This window comes from Acipenser ruthenus, chromosome 10 (assembly GCF_902713425.1).
Source record: "Acipenser ruthenus chromosome 10, fAciRut3.2 maternal haplotype, whole genome shotgun sequence".
Lineage (NCBI taxonomy): Eukaryota > Metazoa > Chordata > Actinopteri > Acipenseriformes > Acipenseridae > Acipenser > Acipenser ruthenus.
The window spans coordinates 41,880,765-41,900,773 of NC_081198.1; the positions used below are offsets into that span (position 1 = coordinate 41,880,765).

Sequence of the window (20,009 nt, forward strand, 5' to 3'; positions counted from 1 at the left end):
GTTGCCATTACAAGCTGATCACTCAGACGAGGATTGCTCATGGAAGTTCGTAAATAGGTTTGAACCAAACTTAAAAGAGAAAACAGACGCTCATTGCTTGCAGTGGTTACTGGAAGAGTGATGACTACCTTGATGATTTTTAGTGATATATAAGTGATAGCAAGTATCCTTTTAGAGTTGTACCAGCTCTAAAAGAGAATAAAAATTACAGGTGGCGCGAGTTTAGCTTTTCGTTCCCCTCTTCGACTCAGTAACTTCTTAATTAGTTAAAATGGCACTGGCTATTTACTGGGCCGACGCCAGATTTTTGTGGACCCTGGGCAATGGACCTCCAGTGGGAGCCCCCCCAGTGGAAGCCCCCCCCCCCCCCCCCCACTCACCAACCTTCACCCCCAAATCAAAAATATTTTTCTTTCAAAGAGGTTTTCATAACCAGTAGTCCCTCGCTGATTTAAAAAAAGAAAATTGTAATAAATCTGTACAGTAGGCCCATACACAAATCAAATGAATACCTGTAGCACACTTTATTTTACTTCAGCCTACTGGTAACACACAATAAATCATGCTGCTGAATTTTACACATTACTGTACAATGTGAAAATAGTAAAAAAAAAAATATATATATGTTTAATTAAAACTACTGGTATATGATTTTAGCACATTTTCTTTTTCACTGCACTGCACGCATACAGTTTAGTTTAGTTGAGTGAAAACGAAACATTTCTAGTCCTAAAGGCTGCTTGAGTAGGATAGCTGTCACAGAAATATTACATTTACTCATATTTCCAACTTTATTTCTGCATGTGTGTGGGCCCCCCTCTGGCGTTGGGGCCCTGTGCACGTGCCCGGGTTGTCTGGGTGCTGACGCCGGCCCTGGCTATTATTTTGCTATTTGCTTAGTTGCTGTGATGTGACAGATCTTATAAGCTAAGCACTTTTACTGACAAGTTCTCAAAACACATCATAAACACTTGAACAGAATTATTAGTAAAACATACCATTCTCTTTTGCTTTTTGTAACACAACGTACACAATTCGCAATAACTTGGGAGAGGCTGTTGCTATGACATTTTTTTAGGCAAAACAATGTTAAAACATAGCCTAGTAGCACTGCAGCTTTTGGCAAGAAAAAAGAGAATGTTTAATTCAACAACATTACATTAATGTCAGGCTAGTCGCTGCACTTTCGATGTCCCGAAGCATGAACACTTTCCTTTAAGCCTTTTAACTTCTCTCAGAAACTGCCATTTGGGGAGCCCCCTGGCGAACTTGACAAAATTCAGATTGTCCATGCTGGTGAAGAGACAAGCAAGAACAGTAAAGGGAACGGCAGGGGTGCTTGGATAGGGTGTCAGCTGCCAAAAAAACCAAGGTTAATTTATCCCATAAAAAACTCATAGAAAAATCTGGAATAGAAAATACAACACAAGCCTTCCGAATAAACTACTGTAAGATTGAGCAAGTCAAAGAAAGCAAACTCAGCCATGAAAATGGCAAGCAACATTATGACAACATTATTATGCTTTTATGACTTTTTTTATGTCAATATGCCACGCATGATAATATTTAAGAACACTACTAAGCCAAGTCTTTGAAATGCTAAAATATTATGCATACCTCTTTAGAATCTGTAATTCAATAGGAATTTGATCTGCTCTTTTTTTAATGTAATTTGTATGATATTCACAGGACACACAAAATGTTCCACTACCTGATTCTTCAGCACGTGATCCATCTGTTTAACAGGATATTGAACAGAATGATCTCACTGTACCAGACAAATGACTTTGATAGATGGTAAGGAAGACTTTTAAGGTTTGTATAAATGCTGCTCTCAAATCTGTAATGTGATTTGTCAAAGAACAATAGCATCTCTTGGCCTCTGTGGTAGCTGTGTCCAAACATTAACCCCAGTAATACTTCACCATAGTTATGTGTTTGTTTGTTTTTTTTACTCAAAAAGAGCTTAAAGAGAATATTTAGCAGAATGTCTGCAAAATAAATCTTAGTATTTTTAATTATATCAAGCTTCAATGTTAGGATATAGAAAATACCTCCATTTGGAAAATGTCTCATAAATTCTGCCTAGATCTACATTTGATTTATTAATAAAGAATATCCTTATTCATTACACAAATGTTTTTGAAGACCATTATAGTTTCACAGGTGTGCTGCTTTTCCCTAACATTACATACAAGTGTGACTTTAATCTGAGCAGTCTATTAGGCCACGGTAAAACCATTAGCCCTGTCTTCTCCTGCAGCAGTAGCATACAATGACTTTTCCCTCCCTTCATGTGACAGATATGCTGTTGAATCCCCAGACATGTATACTTGTGTATTTCAGCTGCTTGCTTGTTTTACAGATTTGCTTAACTACTGTCACAAAACCAATAGCACTGCAGTGTTTTTTGTTTGTTTTTTTTCTGGGGTGGACCCAAATGCTGGCCCTACTGCTAGTGTATTTTTGTTTAGTTTGCAGATCCCACCATTAACCAATTTAACTAGACTATAAATCTGAAGCACGAAGGAGGCAACATGCAGTGACTTTTGTACTAAGCAATAAACTGTAATTTATATGTTTGGAGAGTAAGGATGAATAAACTATGGTACAATTTCTAATGTGGCTGTCCACACATTATTAGTGAGGACCACCACCAATCAACAATGTATGATGTGATAATGAGCAAAATGAATAAAGAAAGAACAAAAAAGAATACAGCTAGCCAGGAGGCACTGGGACTTGCAACAGGGAAACAAGAAAATAGACTGCATCACTTATAGTACTGGTATATGGATTTCAAGTACTTCTATGGGGATTCCTCTGATATACTACAGTAACTCACTACAGAATCAGTATAGCTGTTATTATCCCAATGTCATAAAGGCTTTACTTTTTAAACCTCAGCACCACTCAGCTTCTATCCTCCACTGAAATTACACCGGTATTTTCAAAGGTCTATCATTTCAATGAAACTGACACAAACGTGCACTTTCAAAATAGCTGTCTATATAATTATTAAAATAATTTAAAAAAAGACTTGTACCTTGTCATAGATAACTGTACGTTACTTTGATCTGGCCTATGCTTGATCTAAAAAAAATAACTTTCTTTTTAAATAGTAAATCAAACTGTCAAAAACACCTTTATAGTGTTAAAATGTGTAATTGGCTGGTCTGCAGTCCTGTTGACTGTCACTGGTATATTGAAAACATCACATAATTGCTGTAACTTTAGGGCTGGATGTATGTAACTTTGAAAAACCACCTGTCTCGCGAGTATAAACAGCCCTCGATTCAATTTTTTAGATCTCTGATGTTTAAAGCTGTTTGTACTTAATACAAATGTTATTCAGTCTAATTCAATAGAGATAATGTGTCCTGATTTGGCTACATAAGCTGATAACCCTATACAGTTCATGATATCGGCTTAAAATAAAACAGGATGTTACGCTTGTGGAAGGCTTTCACAGGAATCACCAAAAACAGTCAAGTCAAATGTTGTATTGACATTCTTTGCTGTATTATTTTAGCATTTTAAAATATATAGCTGTGGTGCTAATACAGTACTTTTATATTTGTTATACATCTTTTTAATATTTAAAATTTTTGATATGAAGTTTATTCATGTTCTAATATTCATACATTTTTTACAAGCTGTCCAAAATGCTAGTATAACACTGTATTACCAAAATATCTCACAAATGACAGCACATTACATATAAAACCTGGTGGCTAATGTATATTAATGTCTGTCCTTGTGCCTCTGGCAAACACAAACACAGGCATGGGGTGAGAGGGATGACGGGCTCAGGTCTGTTGTAAAGAATATGTTTTGGATACCATAACTAAAACAGAAGATGATACTACTTTGACTAAATCAAATTCTGATGGGTGTTATACCCTTAATTCATTGTTCTTCATATTTGTTGTGGCTGTTTCTGAAAACTGTTATATTGCAGAACAGTTTTTTTTTAAACAAACAAGTATTTTACAGTCATTGCTGCAGTGTGATAGATTACCACGAATATGCACGTCCGCGTCCCTTTCCATTCTGTGTGTCCAGTGAACGCAAGACAAAATATTTTTCCATCCAATGGATTTATTTTGCATCTAGGACGCAACACTTTGCGTTTACGCAACCTCTGCATTTTGTTACCTTATGATGTGCTCTTGGGTTTCCATGCTAATAAAACTATTTTTACTCTGTATAATGTATTTCTGTATTAAAACTTTAATCTAAATTGGTCTTGTTAAAGATTCGCTAACCCTAATTAAGCATCATTTTAATGCAGTACAGCCATCAAAACAAATACTGCAACTCAAGATTTCTAGTTTTTAATGATATTCTCTCGTAACACTTGAGGTTATAACTCATACAGCACAGAAGGGGAAGATGCTACTGTGAATGGAGGGGCTGCAGGCACTAATGTACACGTCTGCTTCATGTTTACCATGCACTGCTGGTATCACAAATGGGGGTGGAAAGCGAGAAGGAGGACAGTGACTGTAGGAGAGATACAGGCTTTAAGATGGTCCATGTCCAAGCCCCTTATAGGTACAGTATGCTCACCAATACAGAAGGCAGTTCTACAATTCTCAAGTGGCAACTGAGTGACTCCGAGAATGCCTCTATCGAATGTTGAATACCAAGTATAAAAGAAAAAAAAAAAGGAAAAAAATCCTGAAGGTACCGAAGCGCCAACTTTACTGAGGCAACTAGAAGCTTTGAGGGAGGAAAACAGAAGCAGAAACCGAGAATTCAGAATTCTTCCAAGCACATAATTGCTCTATTAACAAAACCCTGTACTCCCACAGTTGTTGTAAAGCATGTGCAAATTGGCCAGAGGGACTATTCATAAAGTAGTTCTGTGCATGCTGGTAAGGGAAATCGCAGAGCCTCACAGTGCTTGAGTATAAATGGATACATGGGAAAAATAAATACTTGTACTGCCACAGTCTAAATGTCCTTATATTTTTAATCTCACCCTTCTTGTGCTTTAAAGCTGCAGGGGGCATCAAACTGCTAAAACTGCAGTGACTTCTAAAGCCTGGTTCACAAGGCAAGTCACAAGAAACATACAATATCTTTGTGAACTGAAGATTACTTTTTGAGTAAAGTTTAATTTTATGTAACATCTCCCGTGATATTTCTTCAGTGACAGAGCAGCGACCATGTTATCAACATACATGGTCCTATGACAGCCATCATTCTGGATTCTGATGTTAAATTATATAAAATATGGCAGTCTAAAATGCTTCAGAGCAGAGGCAATGTTTAATTCTACAGTACCTTTGCTGTCACACCCTCACACTTTTATATGTAATATTCTGTATGTTCAATCTCTGCTTGCTGATGACTGAAAAATTGGAGATTGTGCAAAGTATTTTTTGCCAAGTATTTAAAATAATAAAAGGGTCATGCTCCACCTCTAAAGTGCTATTTTTGTGTTTTAATAATTCCTTAAGCATAAAAATGAATTTAAAGTTATTTCAGTACCATTAATATTCAACACTAAATGTCACTATTTTTTCTACTCATTATGCAGGGTTTATTCTATTACTGATAAAGCTTTTTGCAAAAGTGCAATTACTACTGCAACACAAAGAAAATGGGTTTGCAAAAAGATGTGTCTTTTTCATTCCTCCTATGTGCTAGGAGTATTGTATACAGTATAAGACAAACAAATAAAGGGGAGCATTTTTTTTGATGAAGTAACAAGTGAAAAGCAATGAAAAAGGTTGCCATTCATAAAAACACGTTAAAATTAAAGCTGCAACTTTCAAATATTAAAATAGTCGAATATCCTATCGATTATTTTTCGATTATTCGAAAAATAGAGCTACTGCTTTATTGAAGATTGCAATCATTTTATACTCACCATTTTAAAAAACAATTTACATGATGTAATAAAATACAGACTCAGGTTGTGTTTTTTTTTTTTTTTTTTTTTTACCAGAATAGGAATTATTTATTGAAAAATGTATAGAAGTAAAATCTGTTTAATTTTGCATCCGTTGTTGCCATTCTTCCTGAAGAAGAAAAAAAGTCGTTCAGGTGGTGCTGAGGTTGGCGGTATGCTCAGATAAGCCTTTCCGAGTTTTGCAAGTGTAGGAAAGCGTGTTTCATTGTACTTCCAACATTGCAGAGGGTCAGAATTCTTTAGAGCAGGCTTTTCTCCAAAGTACTGGATGATTTCATATCTTATATCTTGGTAGATCTGATCATCAACGCCATCATTTTTTCCTCCTGCATCTTCATCACTACTAGTAGAATCCCCAGCAAGCAGGGTATCTAGCATGCTATTTGCTTTCTTGGCAGGAGGTGAGCAATCAGCTGCAGAACCTTAGGTTTTTCAGGTGCAGAAAGGACAGTGTTAACACAGCTGGCATCTTGTAGGTTTTGCAGATCACTGGTATTCTTGACAACTGACTGAACTTTCAGTGTCTGCAGGGTGGTCTGAACATGAATGACCACTTGGGGCTGCAAAAACTTGAGCTTCTTGAAGCGTGGATCCAAAGCTGCTGCGACAACCACAGGGTTTGGTACTGGAACTCCTGCAGAAAAGTGGGTCTCTTACTCCCAGCACTGTTTAATCTGCTCTTCAGCAGTAGCCTGAAATGCTTTTACAGAAGCTGATTCATAGATACTGCGTTGCATGGATTTAATGGCTTTGTGGCAAGATTTACATATTTGAGCATCCAATCTTCCCCAACATAGTGACAGGTAACACCAAGGTATGCTTCTGTTGAGATGCTTGTCCACATATCGGCTGTTAACGTCATGTTGTCATGTTGTCAATAGACTTGAAGCTGGTTGTTAGCCTTTAGGATAGTGTTTCGTATTTTTTCTCCATTAATTTTGTGAAGTGTGTTCTAGAAGGAATATTGTAACCTGGTTCAAATAACTGGCACATCTGACAAAAGCCTTCATCTTCTACCATAGATAAAGATCTCATGTCTTTGACTAGCATGTTCAGCACACCATCAGTCAGAGCTTTTGCTCTCTGCACTGTGCAAGAGGCCTTTCTGCATAAGAATTCATCAAGGCAGAGCACCTGTAAATATTGTGTGAGATATAACATGCAGCATTGTGCCTAGATACTATATATACAAAGTATAAAAAGAGAAAACATTTAATATAATTCAATAAATGACAAATAAATAAATGACAGAATGTCCAATAAATAAATTATATAACAATTTCTTTAAGTTGTTTAAAAACAAGCTTACAGGCAGCACATTAATAATAATAGTGGTAACAAAAGGTTTTTTGTAAGTTTGTTCAAATTGTTTTCTAAATACAACCTCTCAAATCTGATATAAATTAAATACCATGTGTTTGTCATAAAATACTGTAGTTCACCATTGTAAAATATGTACTGATGAAGTCCATTCCTGGTTTTCCAAACAGTTATGTACCAGTGTCAAGGCTCTGTTGAACATGTCTCGACCAATCAGGGCTCTGCTGGGCGCGTCCAAATATAGATTTTTTTTAAAGTGATCTACTTTTTTCCTGATCCACAGATTTCTTGTGAAACCGGTATGTTCTATTTGAATTCTCTTTTCCGGATCCTGGTTTGCATACTATCATCAATTAATACACGAGCAACAAGCGGAGCTGGAGAACAAGCGGCTTGCTACTACTAGTATTAAAAAAAAAAGCGGTGCACTTGCTAATACAATTTGATTTACTACAGTTAGTTTAAAAGCAAAACTCCTTCTCTTCCCTAATCGGTATATAACCATTTTTTTAAATGCTTCGTTATTATTTGTTATGCCTTTTTACCCCATATTACAGGTTATGCTTTGCTTCGTAGGCTGCTAAACCAAACAGTAAATGGAAGCAATATTCATTTTTATATTTTTAAAATGGGTTTTCACACATATACGGAAATATCAACATAAATTATAAACATCTGCACTCTTTATTACATATTACATATTTATTACTCATCACAGGTGTGTAGGAGAACGTAACATACGTAAATATACAAAAAAAGAAAAACTCCTGCACGCTTCAAAGTTTCACTTTTCTATTTGTTTTTAAAAGCGGAGGAGTAACATAGTGTTTTGGTCATTCAATCTTCGTCACAGCTCTGATGGAGGTTAAACGACCGAAACATTAGCTTTCGGTTTAAAAAATAATAATAGAAATAAATGTGAGACTTGGCAGCATACAATATGTGGGAGTGTTTTTCTATTGTTTACTATATATGGAAACAAAAAAAAAAAAATCTTAAATGTCCGTTCAACTTTTGTAACTGTGTCACATATTTATATGTGCTGTAAAATGTTTGTATAATACAACGGCATGAAGTTACATAATAAAAAATATTGCTAGTTTGTAAAACTGATGCAACAGTAATTTAATTTTGACAAAAATAGAAGTAAAACTTACCGAGTAATATCTTCCTCTGAATCACTTCTGCCGCTGAACACGTGGGTGTTTTCGATTTTAAATGCTCTAACATTGAACTTGTACTGTTGTGCAAAGACAGCTCTTTCTTACACAGTGAACAAGAGACTGTGATGTTTAATGCCCCTTTTAAGTAATTCCAAACTATTGTGCTTTTGTTTTTTGGTTTGTTTCCTGAACTTGATGCTTCTTCACCTTCCGCCATTTTGAAAATCTGGCGAATACTTGACTAATATTTTTTTATTCAAACTATTTTTATTACTCGATTATTCGAATACTTCGAATAATCATCGCAGCACTAGTTAAAATATGAGTTTGTTCTCAGACAACACAGTGTTATCTGAACCAACCAGGTTGAATTAAACCATTTATCTCACAGAAACCAGGGATCAAAGAGCTTGCATACTTACTGTGCATAACTTATGACTATAAAACTATAATCAGTAACTATTTTATCACAGCAATTTAAAAGGTTCAATATTGAATTCTCTCAACTGTGCCTATTACAGTGTACATTAATTCCATGTTCTCTGTCAAGTAACTAATACCTGAGATATTTGAAAGCCACATACAGTACTTCCCCCAGGCCATAATGAAAACCTTTATTTAGGGAAGTGTATTTCTTTATTAATTTTGTTGTCTGGCTAATCTTAAACCAAACCCATACCCCTTCATCTAATAAAATGATTTCAGATGACGTGTGGCTGTTTGATAATGGTCTCCATAAGAATGTTTTAATTAGAAATATTCATTATAAGAAGTCTTTCTGTGTTATACTGTAAGCATGTCATCAGGTTCTGTCCAGAGAGAACTGAAAGATCTGCAGATACACCGTAGGTTGCCCCTTGAAGACTTTAACTATAGCGCATCTCAGGGTTTCATAGTGTAATATGCATCAACACATGTTGGCTTTAGCATGCACCTGACAATGGGTATTTATAAGTTAATATGAACCAGTTTTAGTTGGGCTATGTGTAAACAGGTACACAAACAGCTGTAACTTAAACTGTATCATTTACACTTACACTTATTGACTGTGCTAAATTCACAAAGAAATACAATCTTAGAACCTAAACTAAAAACTACCATTCCCAAAGTGCATAATTAACTGTAGACTGTGAAGCAATATTGTGACTGATATGTCTGTATTTAGGCAAAGCTGAACATTTACAGCATGATAGTAAACTATCTGAAGCATGTACACTTTATCGTATTCTTTAGCTTTACTAAATTATCAAGAATATTGGTATTTACAGACACAACTAATGCATGTAGCATAAAATCTATGGCTGGATAGATTTGTTTTCTGAGAACAAAAAAGGTTAAATGCATTCCAAATATTTATGGCTCACTGTAATTGTGTACCCTGCTTTAAAAAAGAAATCAATTTATTGATGAATGAAACTTTGAAGCAAAAAATCATATCAACTTGACTCTTCCCCAGGGCTTGAGGAAATCAATGATTTGAAAATAAAGTTAGAAGAAAGCCTAAATCAAATTAAAGAAAATGTTTGCAAGATTCAGAAGCCATCAAATAACTGAGTGGCCTTCAAAAACTTTTTGTATTTCGCCAAATTAATATTTGTTCACAGTTTTACACAATGTAGTTTATTTACAAGCTGACATTTTTATTGCATAAATGCATTGGAATTAAAATCTCATTTCATCTTGAAATAATTCCTAAGTCAATTATAGAGGACCTCATAATGGTTTCTACTGTAACATTAGCTGGGGAAATGTTCTATGGATATCTGTGATAATAAGCTGTATCACATCATAATGACAATCTTACACACAAAGCTGTTAAAATATTTAAAAAATGAGCGTCAGTTCATGTGACTGGAAGGTGCAGACAGGTAATAGCATCCACTGAAACTATGCACTGTAAGGCAAGGCAATATTTGATTACAGACTAGTGCTGAAATGACAAACTGAGACTTTAGATGTGTGTAGACAATAACTTCTTTCTTTGATTATTCACAACACAAATCTCACTGGATGAATAAAACATCAGCTTTAATAATATCCAAACATCGGCTATAATATACCAACATCCATGATACAAAAGTGCTGCTGGACCCCATTGGCATATCACTAAAAAAGCACAGCCGATAGATATCCAATAAAACTTAATCTGCGGTATGGTCAATCTGTGTATGGCTTGATGATTATAAAGGTACCTGTAATTAAGTTCTGTCGTATATGTCACTTAAAGTTGGTCTAAATCACTAAATACAACATAGTTAAAACTAAAATTAACGAAAATCCAGATAGAAACTGTTATCGTTTTTTAACTGTTTAGGTTTTAACACAGTCGTTTTAAGTTACATGCGGTGCAACTTGCAATAACAGTATACTACTTATGTAGATCATGCCTTATTTATTTATTTATTTATTTTTACAATATTAGTCTTGATGCATTCAATGAAATGAAGAGCAGTAGATTATATAGTATATCTAATCGGCTGATTTGTCTGTGTCCTTAGAAAATCAGAAAAAAAACAAAACCATACTATAAAAGCGAACATCCTTTAAGATTAGTCTTTACAGAATGAATTAAATTGTGTTTGGGATGGTAACTCCAAAAATTATTCAATCAAAACTGCAAATAAAATATTGAAACCAGGGAAATATCAATCTCAGCAAGAAAGACACGAGTACTGCAACATCCTCACAAGTACAGTGAATGTGCTAATATTCGAGGACAAGTGCATCCGAAAATAAATGTATTACTATACTATGAAGACTTGCAAAAAAAAAAAAACTCGATAACCCCCGGTTAAGTGGCAGCACTGTACATATCCTCTTTAACGGAATATGTGAAGGTTATCAAACCTGCATAATTATAGCTGGGAAGCTAATCTAGTTGCATGCAAAATATTTAATCAGCAATGCTGGACCATAAAAAATAAAGGACAAACTATAGAGTTAGGAATAAATGTCTTGCACGTACCGGATTGATTATTGTTACCATCCCGCAGACACTACTGGTGTGGCTCTGATGTTACGAGTGTCCCCAAATCAGCATCTCTGGACTAGAGACTATATTGGTCTCAAAGAAGCATGATAGCGGCGCATAGGCTAAGTTTGACAAGGAAGCTGTCCAATCAGAGTCACAACATTCAGCATCATAGCCAATCCGTCTAAGAAATGGGGCAGGCATGTGCAGCACGGTAGACTGTCTCTATGCAAACGAGATAACTCGCTATTCAGTATATCATTGTTCAGTTACCTTTTGGGTACCCTTCTACCGTATGTATATTTATAATGGTTTTAGGCCACTGTAATTTCGTTAATTAAAGGTGGTTTTAAATATCTATCCGTGAGGCATCTGTCCAGCAATCTTAATATCAGTACCATTTCTGTACTAACATCACAAATGAGCTTGGTCGATGTTTCTTTTACTCCCGATACAGTTAAATGTGACTATTTTACAGTTCTTGAAAATGTGTATTCAGATTAGTTTGTCCTTCTTTGTTTATTTGTCTGTTGCTGCAAACTTTATCACTGCCAGTGATATGGGTTAGTATAAAACGCCCACATTGGGACCCTTACTATTACAAAGCTAGTTGAAATGTACAAGACTGTGAGCACTTTAGAGGACAACAGAAATTCTAAGTCCAATTACCACTGATTGACTTTTAAAATGCAGTCATAACTAGTACCCGCACAATCCCCCCATGGCATGTCTGCATGAACCTATGGCCTTAAAAGAAAAATGTCCATTTGGAACATGGTATAGGGACATTACAGATTTCAAGTGTTTCCCATACTGTCCCATGGGTCTGAATCTTCTTGTCGGCTGCCAAAACCACAACCATTGACTTGGCTGCCAGGCACTGATAAAAATCCAAAATCATGTACAGTTGTTCTGTTTTACTTTGCCTAAGGTATTCCAAAGAATTGTGCTACCAGAGTGTGCATTCTAAAGATGCAACTCTTCTCACAATCTCAACATATAATACCTTTGAGAAGAGTGAAATTAGATTACGAAAATAGCAAATTACACTATCGAATATTTTGTACTGCCTCAGGAGAGTGGATTATGATGTCATACTGTTAACATTATTTTCTTCAACAATATGACATCACAAGGGACTGGAACCCACTTAAAATTGCACTCATCCATTTGCCTACTATAGATTGTAACATAATAATGGGTTTCATAACACATTCTATTTGTGTAATGTGTCCCTCGGTAGATTTGGTAGAAACAATAACTAACATAATCCATCTGTTATATCTGTGTCTTTTTTTTGTTTTGTTTTTTGTTTTTATATATTTTAGATCATGTGGCAAAGTGGGTAGGTATAAAAGCAGGTGAATTCCACCAGCAAAGGGGTGTGAGTCAGTTGCTACAAAACCATTGAGGCGAGTGCAGTGGTACATAAGAGGTGACTTGTAATAGGATTTAGCAGTTGACATTTGTTTGTGAACTGTGAAATGTGAAACTAAGTTCTATACTTTGACCATATTGTAAAGAAGAAAATATTTGGAATGTAGAGGTGAATTCCCTAATTAATAAAAATGCTACTTTTCTGACACTGTCTTTATCTTTACAGGCTAATTTAAATAACAGTTTTTGTTGTGACTTTTGTTTTGTTGTGAACAAAAATAAAAATGCATGTCATAAATTTGGTGATGAGAAAAGAACAAAGCACAAAGTCTATAAGAATGTGTGAATGTCTTCCAATAAAGCACAAAGTCTATAAGAATGTGTGAATGTCTTCCAATAAAGCACAAAGTCTATAAGAATGTGTGAATGTCTTCCAATAATTGCATTTTCTTCCCCAAGCTAGATTTAATAGTTCCTTTACAATTGTTTTTTTTTTATTAACATTTTGTATGTGGAGGCAATAGAAATTAGATCCAATTGGAACTATTTAGATATTCACCACACATACAGTGCCTTGCGAAAGTATTCGGCCCCCTTGAACTTTGCGACCTTTTGCCACATTTCAGGCTTCAAACATAAAGATATGAAACTGTAATTTTTTGTGAAGAATCAACAACAAGTGGGACACAATCATGAAGTGGAACGAAATTTATTGGATATTTCAAACTTTTTTAACAAATAAAAAACTGAAAAATTGGGCGTGCAAAATTATTCAGCCCCCTTAAGTTAATACTTTGTAGCGCCACCTTTTGCTGCGATTACAGCTGTAAGTCGCTTGGGGTATGTCTCTATCAGTTTTGCACATCGAGAGACTGAAATTTTTGCCCATTCCTCCTTGCAAAACAGCTCGAGCTCAGTGAGGTTGGATGGAGAGCATTTGTGAACAGCAGTTTTCAGGTTCTTTCCACAGATTCTCGATTGGATTCAGGTCTGGACTTTGACTTGGCCATTCTAACACCTGGATATGTTTATTTGTGAACCATTCCATTGTAGATTTTGCTTTATGTTTTGGATCATTGTCTTGTTGGAAGACAAATCTCCGTCCCAGTCTCAGGTCTTTTGCAGACTCCATCAGGTTTTCTTCCAGAATGGTCCTGTATTTGGCTCCATCCATCTTCCCATCAATTTTAACCATCTTCCCTGTCCCTGCTGAAGAAAAGCAGGCCCAAACCATGATGCTGCCACCACCATGTTTGACAGTGGGGATGGTGTGTTCAGGGTGATGAGCTGTGTTGCTTTTACGCCAAACATAACGTTTTGCATTGTTGCCAAAAAGTTCGATTTTGGTTTCATCTGACCAGAGCACCTTCTTCCACATGTTTGGTGTGTCTCCCAGGTGGCTTGTGGCAAACTGTAAACGACACTTTTTATGGATATCTTTAAGAAATGGCTTTCTTCTTGCCACTCTTCCATAAAGGCCAGATTTGTGCAGTATACGACTGATTGTTGTCCTATGGACAGAGTCTCCCACCTCAGCTGTAGATCTCTGCAGTTCATCCAGAGTGATCATGGGCCTCTTAGCTGCATCTCTGATCAGTCTTCTCCTTGTATGAGCTGAAAGTTTAGAGGGACGGCCAGGTCTTGGTAGATTTGCAGTGGTCTGATACTCCTTCCATTTCAATATTATCGCTTGCACAGTGCTCCTTGGGATGTTTAAAGCTTGGGAAATCTTTTTGTATCCAAATCCGGCTTTAAACTTCTCCACAACAGTATCTCGGACCTGCCTGGTGTGTTCCTTGTTCTTCATGATGCTCTCTGCGCTTTAAACGGACCTCTGAGACTATCACAGTGCAGGTACATTTATACGGCGACTTGATTACACACAGGTGGATTCTATTTATCATCATTAGTCATTTAGGTCAACATTGGATCATTCAGAGATCCTCACTGAACTTCTGGAGAGAGTTTGCTGCACTGAAAGTAAAGGGGCTGAATAATTTTGCACGCCCAATTTTTCAGTTTTTTATTTGTTAAAAAAGTTTGAAATATCCAATAAATTTCGTTCCACTTCATGATTGTGTCCCACTTGTTGTTGATTCTTCACAAAAAATTACAGTTTCATATCTTTATGTTTGAAGCCTGAAATGTGGCAAAAGGTCGCAAAGTTCAAGGGGGCCGAATACTTTCGCAAGGCACTGTAAGTGCCAAACTAATTGTTTCATACAACTGCCTTTAGCTATGGCTTTATAAACAAACCACCACTCCTATTACTATTAGTAGCAGTGCTACAGTAAAGTCAGTTTGTTGGTAAAAAGAGTGTTTGTAAAATCAATTCAGATAATTACATCATTACTGTAAACTTGGTAATATGATGTAACCAAAAAAAGAAATCTAAAAATATTATTACAATACAACCTCTATCTATTGCAATGGGCTGTTCTATTATTATCACAGTTAGACGGCTGTTTAACACATTTTTCCCTGGTTTATATTACATTTGGGAGAATACATCTCTGACAATATTCCTTAGATTTAGAAAGTACATCCAACCTCATAAATGTGGATTGTTTTTTTTCATTCAGCTGTTTCTAATGGTTTACAATTTCACAGTGCCCAATTGAAGTGCTTTAAAAAAATAGAATATATATACCAAGCAATGGGTTGTGAAAGTAACTTAACACAGATCACATTCGGTCTATTATAACTGTCAGCTGAAACTAATTAAAGCATTAATACCCACAGTGGGCACTACAGTTAGATACATTACCTCAAATGCTGTTTGTTTTCTGATGCCAAAGGTTTTATTCATAACGTTTTTAATTCTATTATGATGTGGAGTGTCAAAGGAATAAGAAAATACTGTTTAAATTTAAATCACTGTCCTTGCTCCCTGTTAAATAGTTCTGTGTTTTATTTACTGTGTGTTTTGTTTCTCTGTGCTGTGGACTAAATAAAGACGGGCAGAATGAAACAGAATATAAACAAAGTAAAAAGATTAGTAGGTTGAGGAACAATTAGCTGCAGTACATTACATTTTAATACACATGGAAATTGCCTTGGATCGTATTTCTTTTTATCAACAGTTTCCTGTTATTCTGAACAATTCCTTGGTGATTGCAAATGCTAACTTATTTTTAATATAGCAGTTTCATGGATTTAAAAAAACAAAAAGTTAAATATTAGAAAAGGCCCTAATAGACACAACTAAAGATTAGCCAATCAAAAGACTTGGTTTTAACAATTCACGTTAGAATTCAGCCATAATAACTTCTGCAGCTACCACTAACTGCTATATAATAAACAGCAACAATGATTCATATCAACAATGCCATTTATCTGCAATTTTGTGTTTGGTTTTTGTAGTGGCTTGAATTAAAGTGCTCAAAACTAGTGTTAAGATAATGACCTTGGTTGAACTGGTCTGGGTGGTTTATAGTCCTTGTTATTCCAAGGTCTGTGACACACTTGTAATTATGACATGGGTATTTGAGGTGTGCTATTTTTAAATATTCTGCAAGTCTCGCTATGGATGGTGAGCACTTTAGTAAACAGAATCAATACAACTCTAATCCAAGGAGTTTGCCTGTGTTGGTCATTTGCTGATTACCTTGACCCCTATGGCAAATGGCAATCATGAGTAGTGAGACCTATTGTAGGGGAAAGGACCTGTTTACTATGTAGGGTGTGCATCAGTCATCTGCCAGGAGGGTGGTACAGTGCTAAGATCAAGAAAGGTCACAGGTCACTTTTCTGCTTAGTCAAATTAAATTAATTAACTACTTTTGAGAAATAAGAATAATGTAATAATTTAAATCAATGAATAACAAATACTTGTTGGTTATGTTATTTGATTATCTTGTTCTCAGCTTTAACCATTCAATGTGTAAAGTATGTAGGTACTTACATATCTAACCAAAACATAATTCCAATCCATACTTTAAAAAGTGCTTTTTATTTTGCATAACTCAGCGACAAAATAATAAGTATTACTGGCACCAAGCCAGTCTACAAATACGAAAGCTGGAAAAACAAATTAAATCTAGTTTCAAACTGAATTGCAAAAAAACTTGCTACTTTTACTTAGAATAAAATTGTTAAATATTTGACGTTTAAAAAGAAAATAGATACATAAAAAATACCAATCAGGTGTAGTATATGCATTAGAAAGAACAACTGATAATATTGCCTGGATAATTTTTTTTTCTAGTTTGCACTCCAGGTGCTTTTACAGGCAAGATGGTCTACAAACTGCAAATAATACAATAAAGATCATAAACAGAAAATAGGATAGGAAAAGAGTAAAAAATAGATTCCTAATGATATGCAAGTTACATTTATATGAATTCAATTCATCTCTCCATGGACTTAATTGTAAAATATGACATTTCAGTTCAAAAAGTAATTTAAGAACCAACAAAAATAGAAGTCCTTTTTGGACAGCATATAATCAATCCTCTTTGGGTCAAAACATCTCAATCTTCCTCATCGTAATATCGATTCCTCTTAATCTGCTCTTCTACAGTGAGCTTCTCTGGTTCATCATTACAAAGAATGCTGTTTTGCCCTGACACACTGAAACAATCTGTGCCTAAGAAGTCAACAAGTGTATCATTCTTTACTACATCTTCTGATTTACTTGCATTGATCTGAGTGGTTTCATTTCCCTTTATCCCAAAATCCAAAAGGTCATCCAACAAAGAACCAAAGGGCTTTTCCATTGCAGATCCTTGGAAATCAGAATACAAACTGGAATTATTGGCTAGCCCTGAAAATATATCTTCAAGAAAGCTGGATGACTCCTGCTTTGGCTCATTTCCCAATGCAAAGGGATTTCTCTCAGAAGGATCTGTACATGATGCTGCAGTATTAACACTGCCCTTGGAACTATCTTCCAAACATTTGGCACCAGACGGCAGTGGAGAAGTGACTTGATCAGTTTGCATTAAAAGATCATCTGTTTCAGTCCAATCCAAGTCCTTATTAAGTTCTTTGCAATCACCAACACCTGCTGCCTCTGTTGCTGCTGTGCCAGAGTCTTGGATTGTTGTTATTAGGTTATCTCCTATTTGTTCTAATGATCCTTTACTGTCTTCGGTTTCGTGTGTGCAAGACTCCTCATGTTCAAATGGATAATGGTTATTATTGTTGTTGGAATTTAAGTTTTTCTGACTGCTTTCTGTTTCTTCATTATCAATTACAGTGACTTGCACTGCCACTGTGCCTGGTTCATTTTCATTCTCTTCTTGCTGCTCTGCTTTTTCACACACACTTTCAACGCTCTCACTTTCTTCCCCATCTGTTCCATCCACGTGCAAGCATTCCTCTTCTCCAGTCTCATTTACTTTTTCTGCCAACTTCTCACTTTCCACCTCCTTTTCTTTCAACAATTCACTCTGGTCAGAATCCATCTCAAACTCCTTTTCAACTTCCGTTTCACTTTCTACAGGTTCCAAACCAACAGCTGGTGTTGGTTCACCATTTTCCTGTGCAACTTCCATGACTTCTGCCTTCATTTCATTTTGATCTTTTTGTTGACTATTGGTTTCCCCATTTGCATTACTATTTCTTTCCAGTGATGCTGCTTTTGACAGCTTTTTATCACTGGTTGTATTTGAGCTTGCTACTTCTGGAGGCCAGTTTGGCTTTGCTATCTTAACATCTTCTTCAATGAGAAATGTTTTCTTGGGTGTATCTGCAGAGGGAGGCCAATTAATTGATAATTTATTTGCAGATTTCTTCTCATGGTCAGGTGAGTTAACATAGTTATTTTGTTTTGTAACTGTCACCTGTTTCTCTTCACTTGGTTTGTTTTCAATATTGTAATTACTCTTGCCAACAGTGGCTTTTTTAGGTGAGGAGTTTACAGTGGCATTTTTCGCAGTGTTGCTCTCGTTTTTAGAACTCCATAATTCTTTATGAGGTTTGTGTCCAAATCCTTCATCGTAATTACCTTTGGACTTGAAGAGCTGTTTAAAATGAGGCTTGCAGTACATTTGTCCATGGAGAGAGGCATAATTCCCTAGGCTGGTAAAACAAACAGAGGGAATTAATTGTCCAGTAACAAAGTTAATACAAAAATGTTTTAAAGCCTGGTGTAATCTTATTCTTTCACAAATCCAATCAGGCCTTGTTTGTTTGATCTTTTGTTGTCGGTTTAATGAGTAGAGTTTTGCCCACTGGCTACAATAAAAAAAAATGCATGTTTTCTTAGAGCAGGGTTTTGTGTTTTGAGGCCCTTCATGACATTTTGCTTGCTATTTGAGTACCTCCAAACAACAAATTAATGTTAAATTGTGTTATCCTTACAACCACCCTCACTTGTATAATGGCACATACTATTAGTGGCCAAAACCATAATTTGATCCCTGACCGGGGAAACATTAATTTGTCAGGTGTCACATATCTTTACAGAAAGATGTCATATATGAAAAACAATTGTTACCTTAAATTGCTATTGCAGTGTTGGCAGCGGAAACAGGACTTATGAAATGTGTGTTTGTCTGCGATCAGGCACTCCATTGGATAAACTTTCTTTAGACAAACGGTGCACGTCTCCAGCTCCGGAACTTTTATTTTCTAGATCAAAGTACAATAATGTTAAACTTACAAATGTTAACGTGCACAGATTTAAAGTAAAACACTAATCTATGTTAGAGACAATGGCAGTCCATTCAATTAATCTAAACAGTGATTAATCTAAATCCGCTCCAGAGATAAGATACATCAAAAATGAAATATCTTACAATGCATTTCTATGAATTTGTGTGTGTGTGCGTGTGTGTGCGTGTGTGTGTGTGTGTGTGTGTGTGTGTGTGCGTGTGTGTGTGAGTGTGTGTGCGTGTGTGTGTGTGTGTATTTATATATATCATTTGGCAAAGGAAAACTGTTGTGCACCACAAGGAGCAAAGAAAAAGGTAATATAGGTACATAAAAATATGAATAATTGATTTGGTCTACAAATCCTTCTTCAGCACACACGCACACACACACACATATTCAAAACATCTGGGGCAGTGCTTTCTAGTGTTACCTTTCAGATCAACTGAATAGAACTAAAAAAAAAAATACAAAAAAAATATTTGCATATTAATTATCAGCACTTCTCACAACATGCTTTTGTTAAGCTTAGTGGAACTTGCAAAAAAATAACCACACACAGACAGGAATACTGCATCTATTATTATTATGACTATCAGTATTGTATTATACATTTATCTGGACTCCAGCTATATCACCAATTGTCTGCAAATCTGAG

The 20,009-nt window shown here is 35.7% G+C and overlaps 2 protein-coding genes across 7 annotated transcripts in view; both read right to left on the minus strand.

The window, feature by feature from the left end:
- LOC117404554 (beta-1,3-galactosyltransferase 1) overlaps positions 1 to 13,099 on the minus strand; it is a 77,966-nt gene extending 64,867 nt beyond the window's left edge. For 3 of the 4 annotated variants that reach the window (XM_034924164.2, XM_034924165.2, XM_034924162.2), the window contains exon 1: positions 11,372 to 11,644. The gene's annotated coding sequence lies outside the window, so the exon portion shown is untranslated. Of the gene's footprint in view, positions 1 to 11,371 lie in introns of all 4 variants that reach the window. The other variant, XR_009329737.1, reaches the window with a different exon arrangement.
- A 5,541-nt stretch (positions 13,100 to 18,640) lies between these two features.
- LOC117406799 (xin actin-binding repeat-containing protein 2-like) overlaps positions 18,641 to 20,009 on the minus strand; it is a 42,687-nt gene continuing 41,318 nt past the window's right edge. For all 3 annotated transcript variants that reach the window (XM_034011121.3, XM_034011128.3, XM_059032284.1), the window contains 2 exons: positions 19,197 to 19,330; positions 18,641 to 18,778 (listed from right to left, as the gene is read on the minus strand). In XM_034011121.3, the coding sequence (XP_033867012.3) occupies positions 19,236 to 19,330 (95 nt within the window). In that variant the 3' untranslated portion in view covers positions 18,641 to 18,778; positions 19,197 to 19,235. The remainder of the gene's footprint in view (positions 18,779 to 19,196; positions 19,331 to 20,009) is intronic.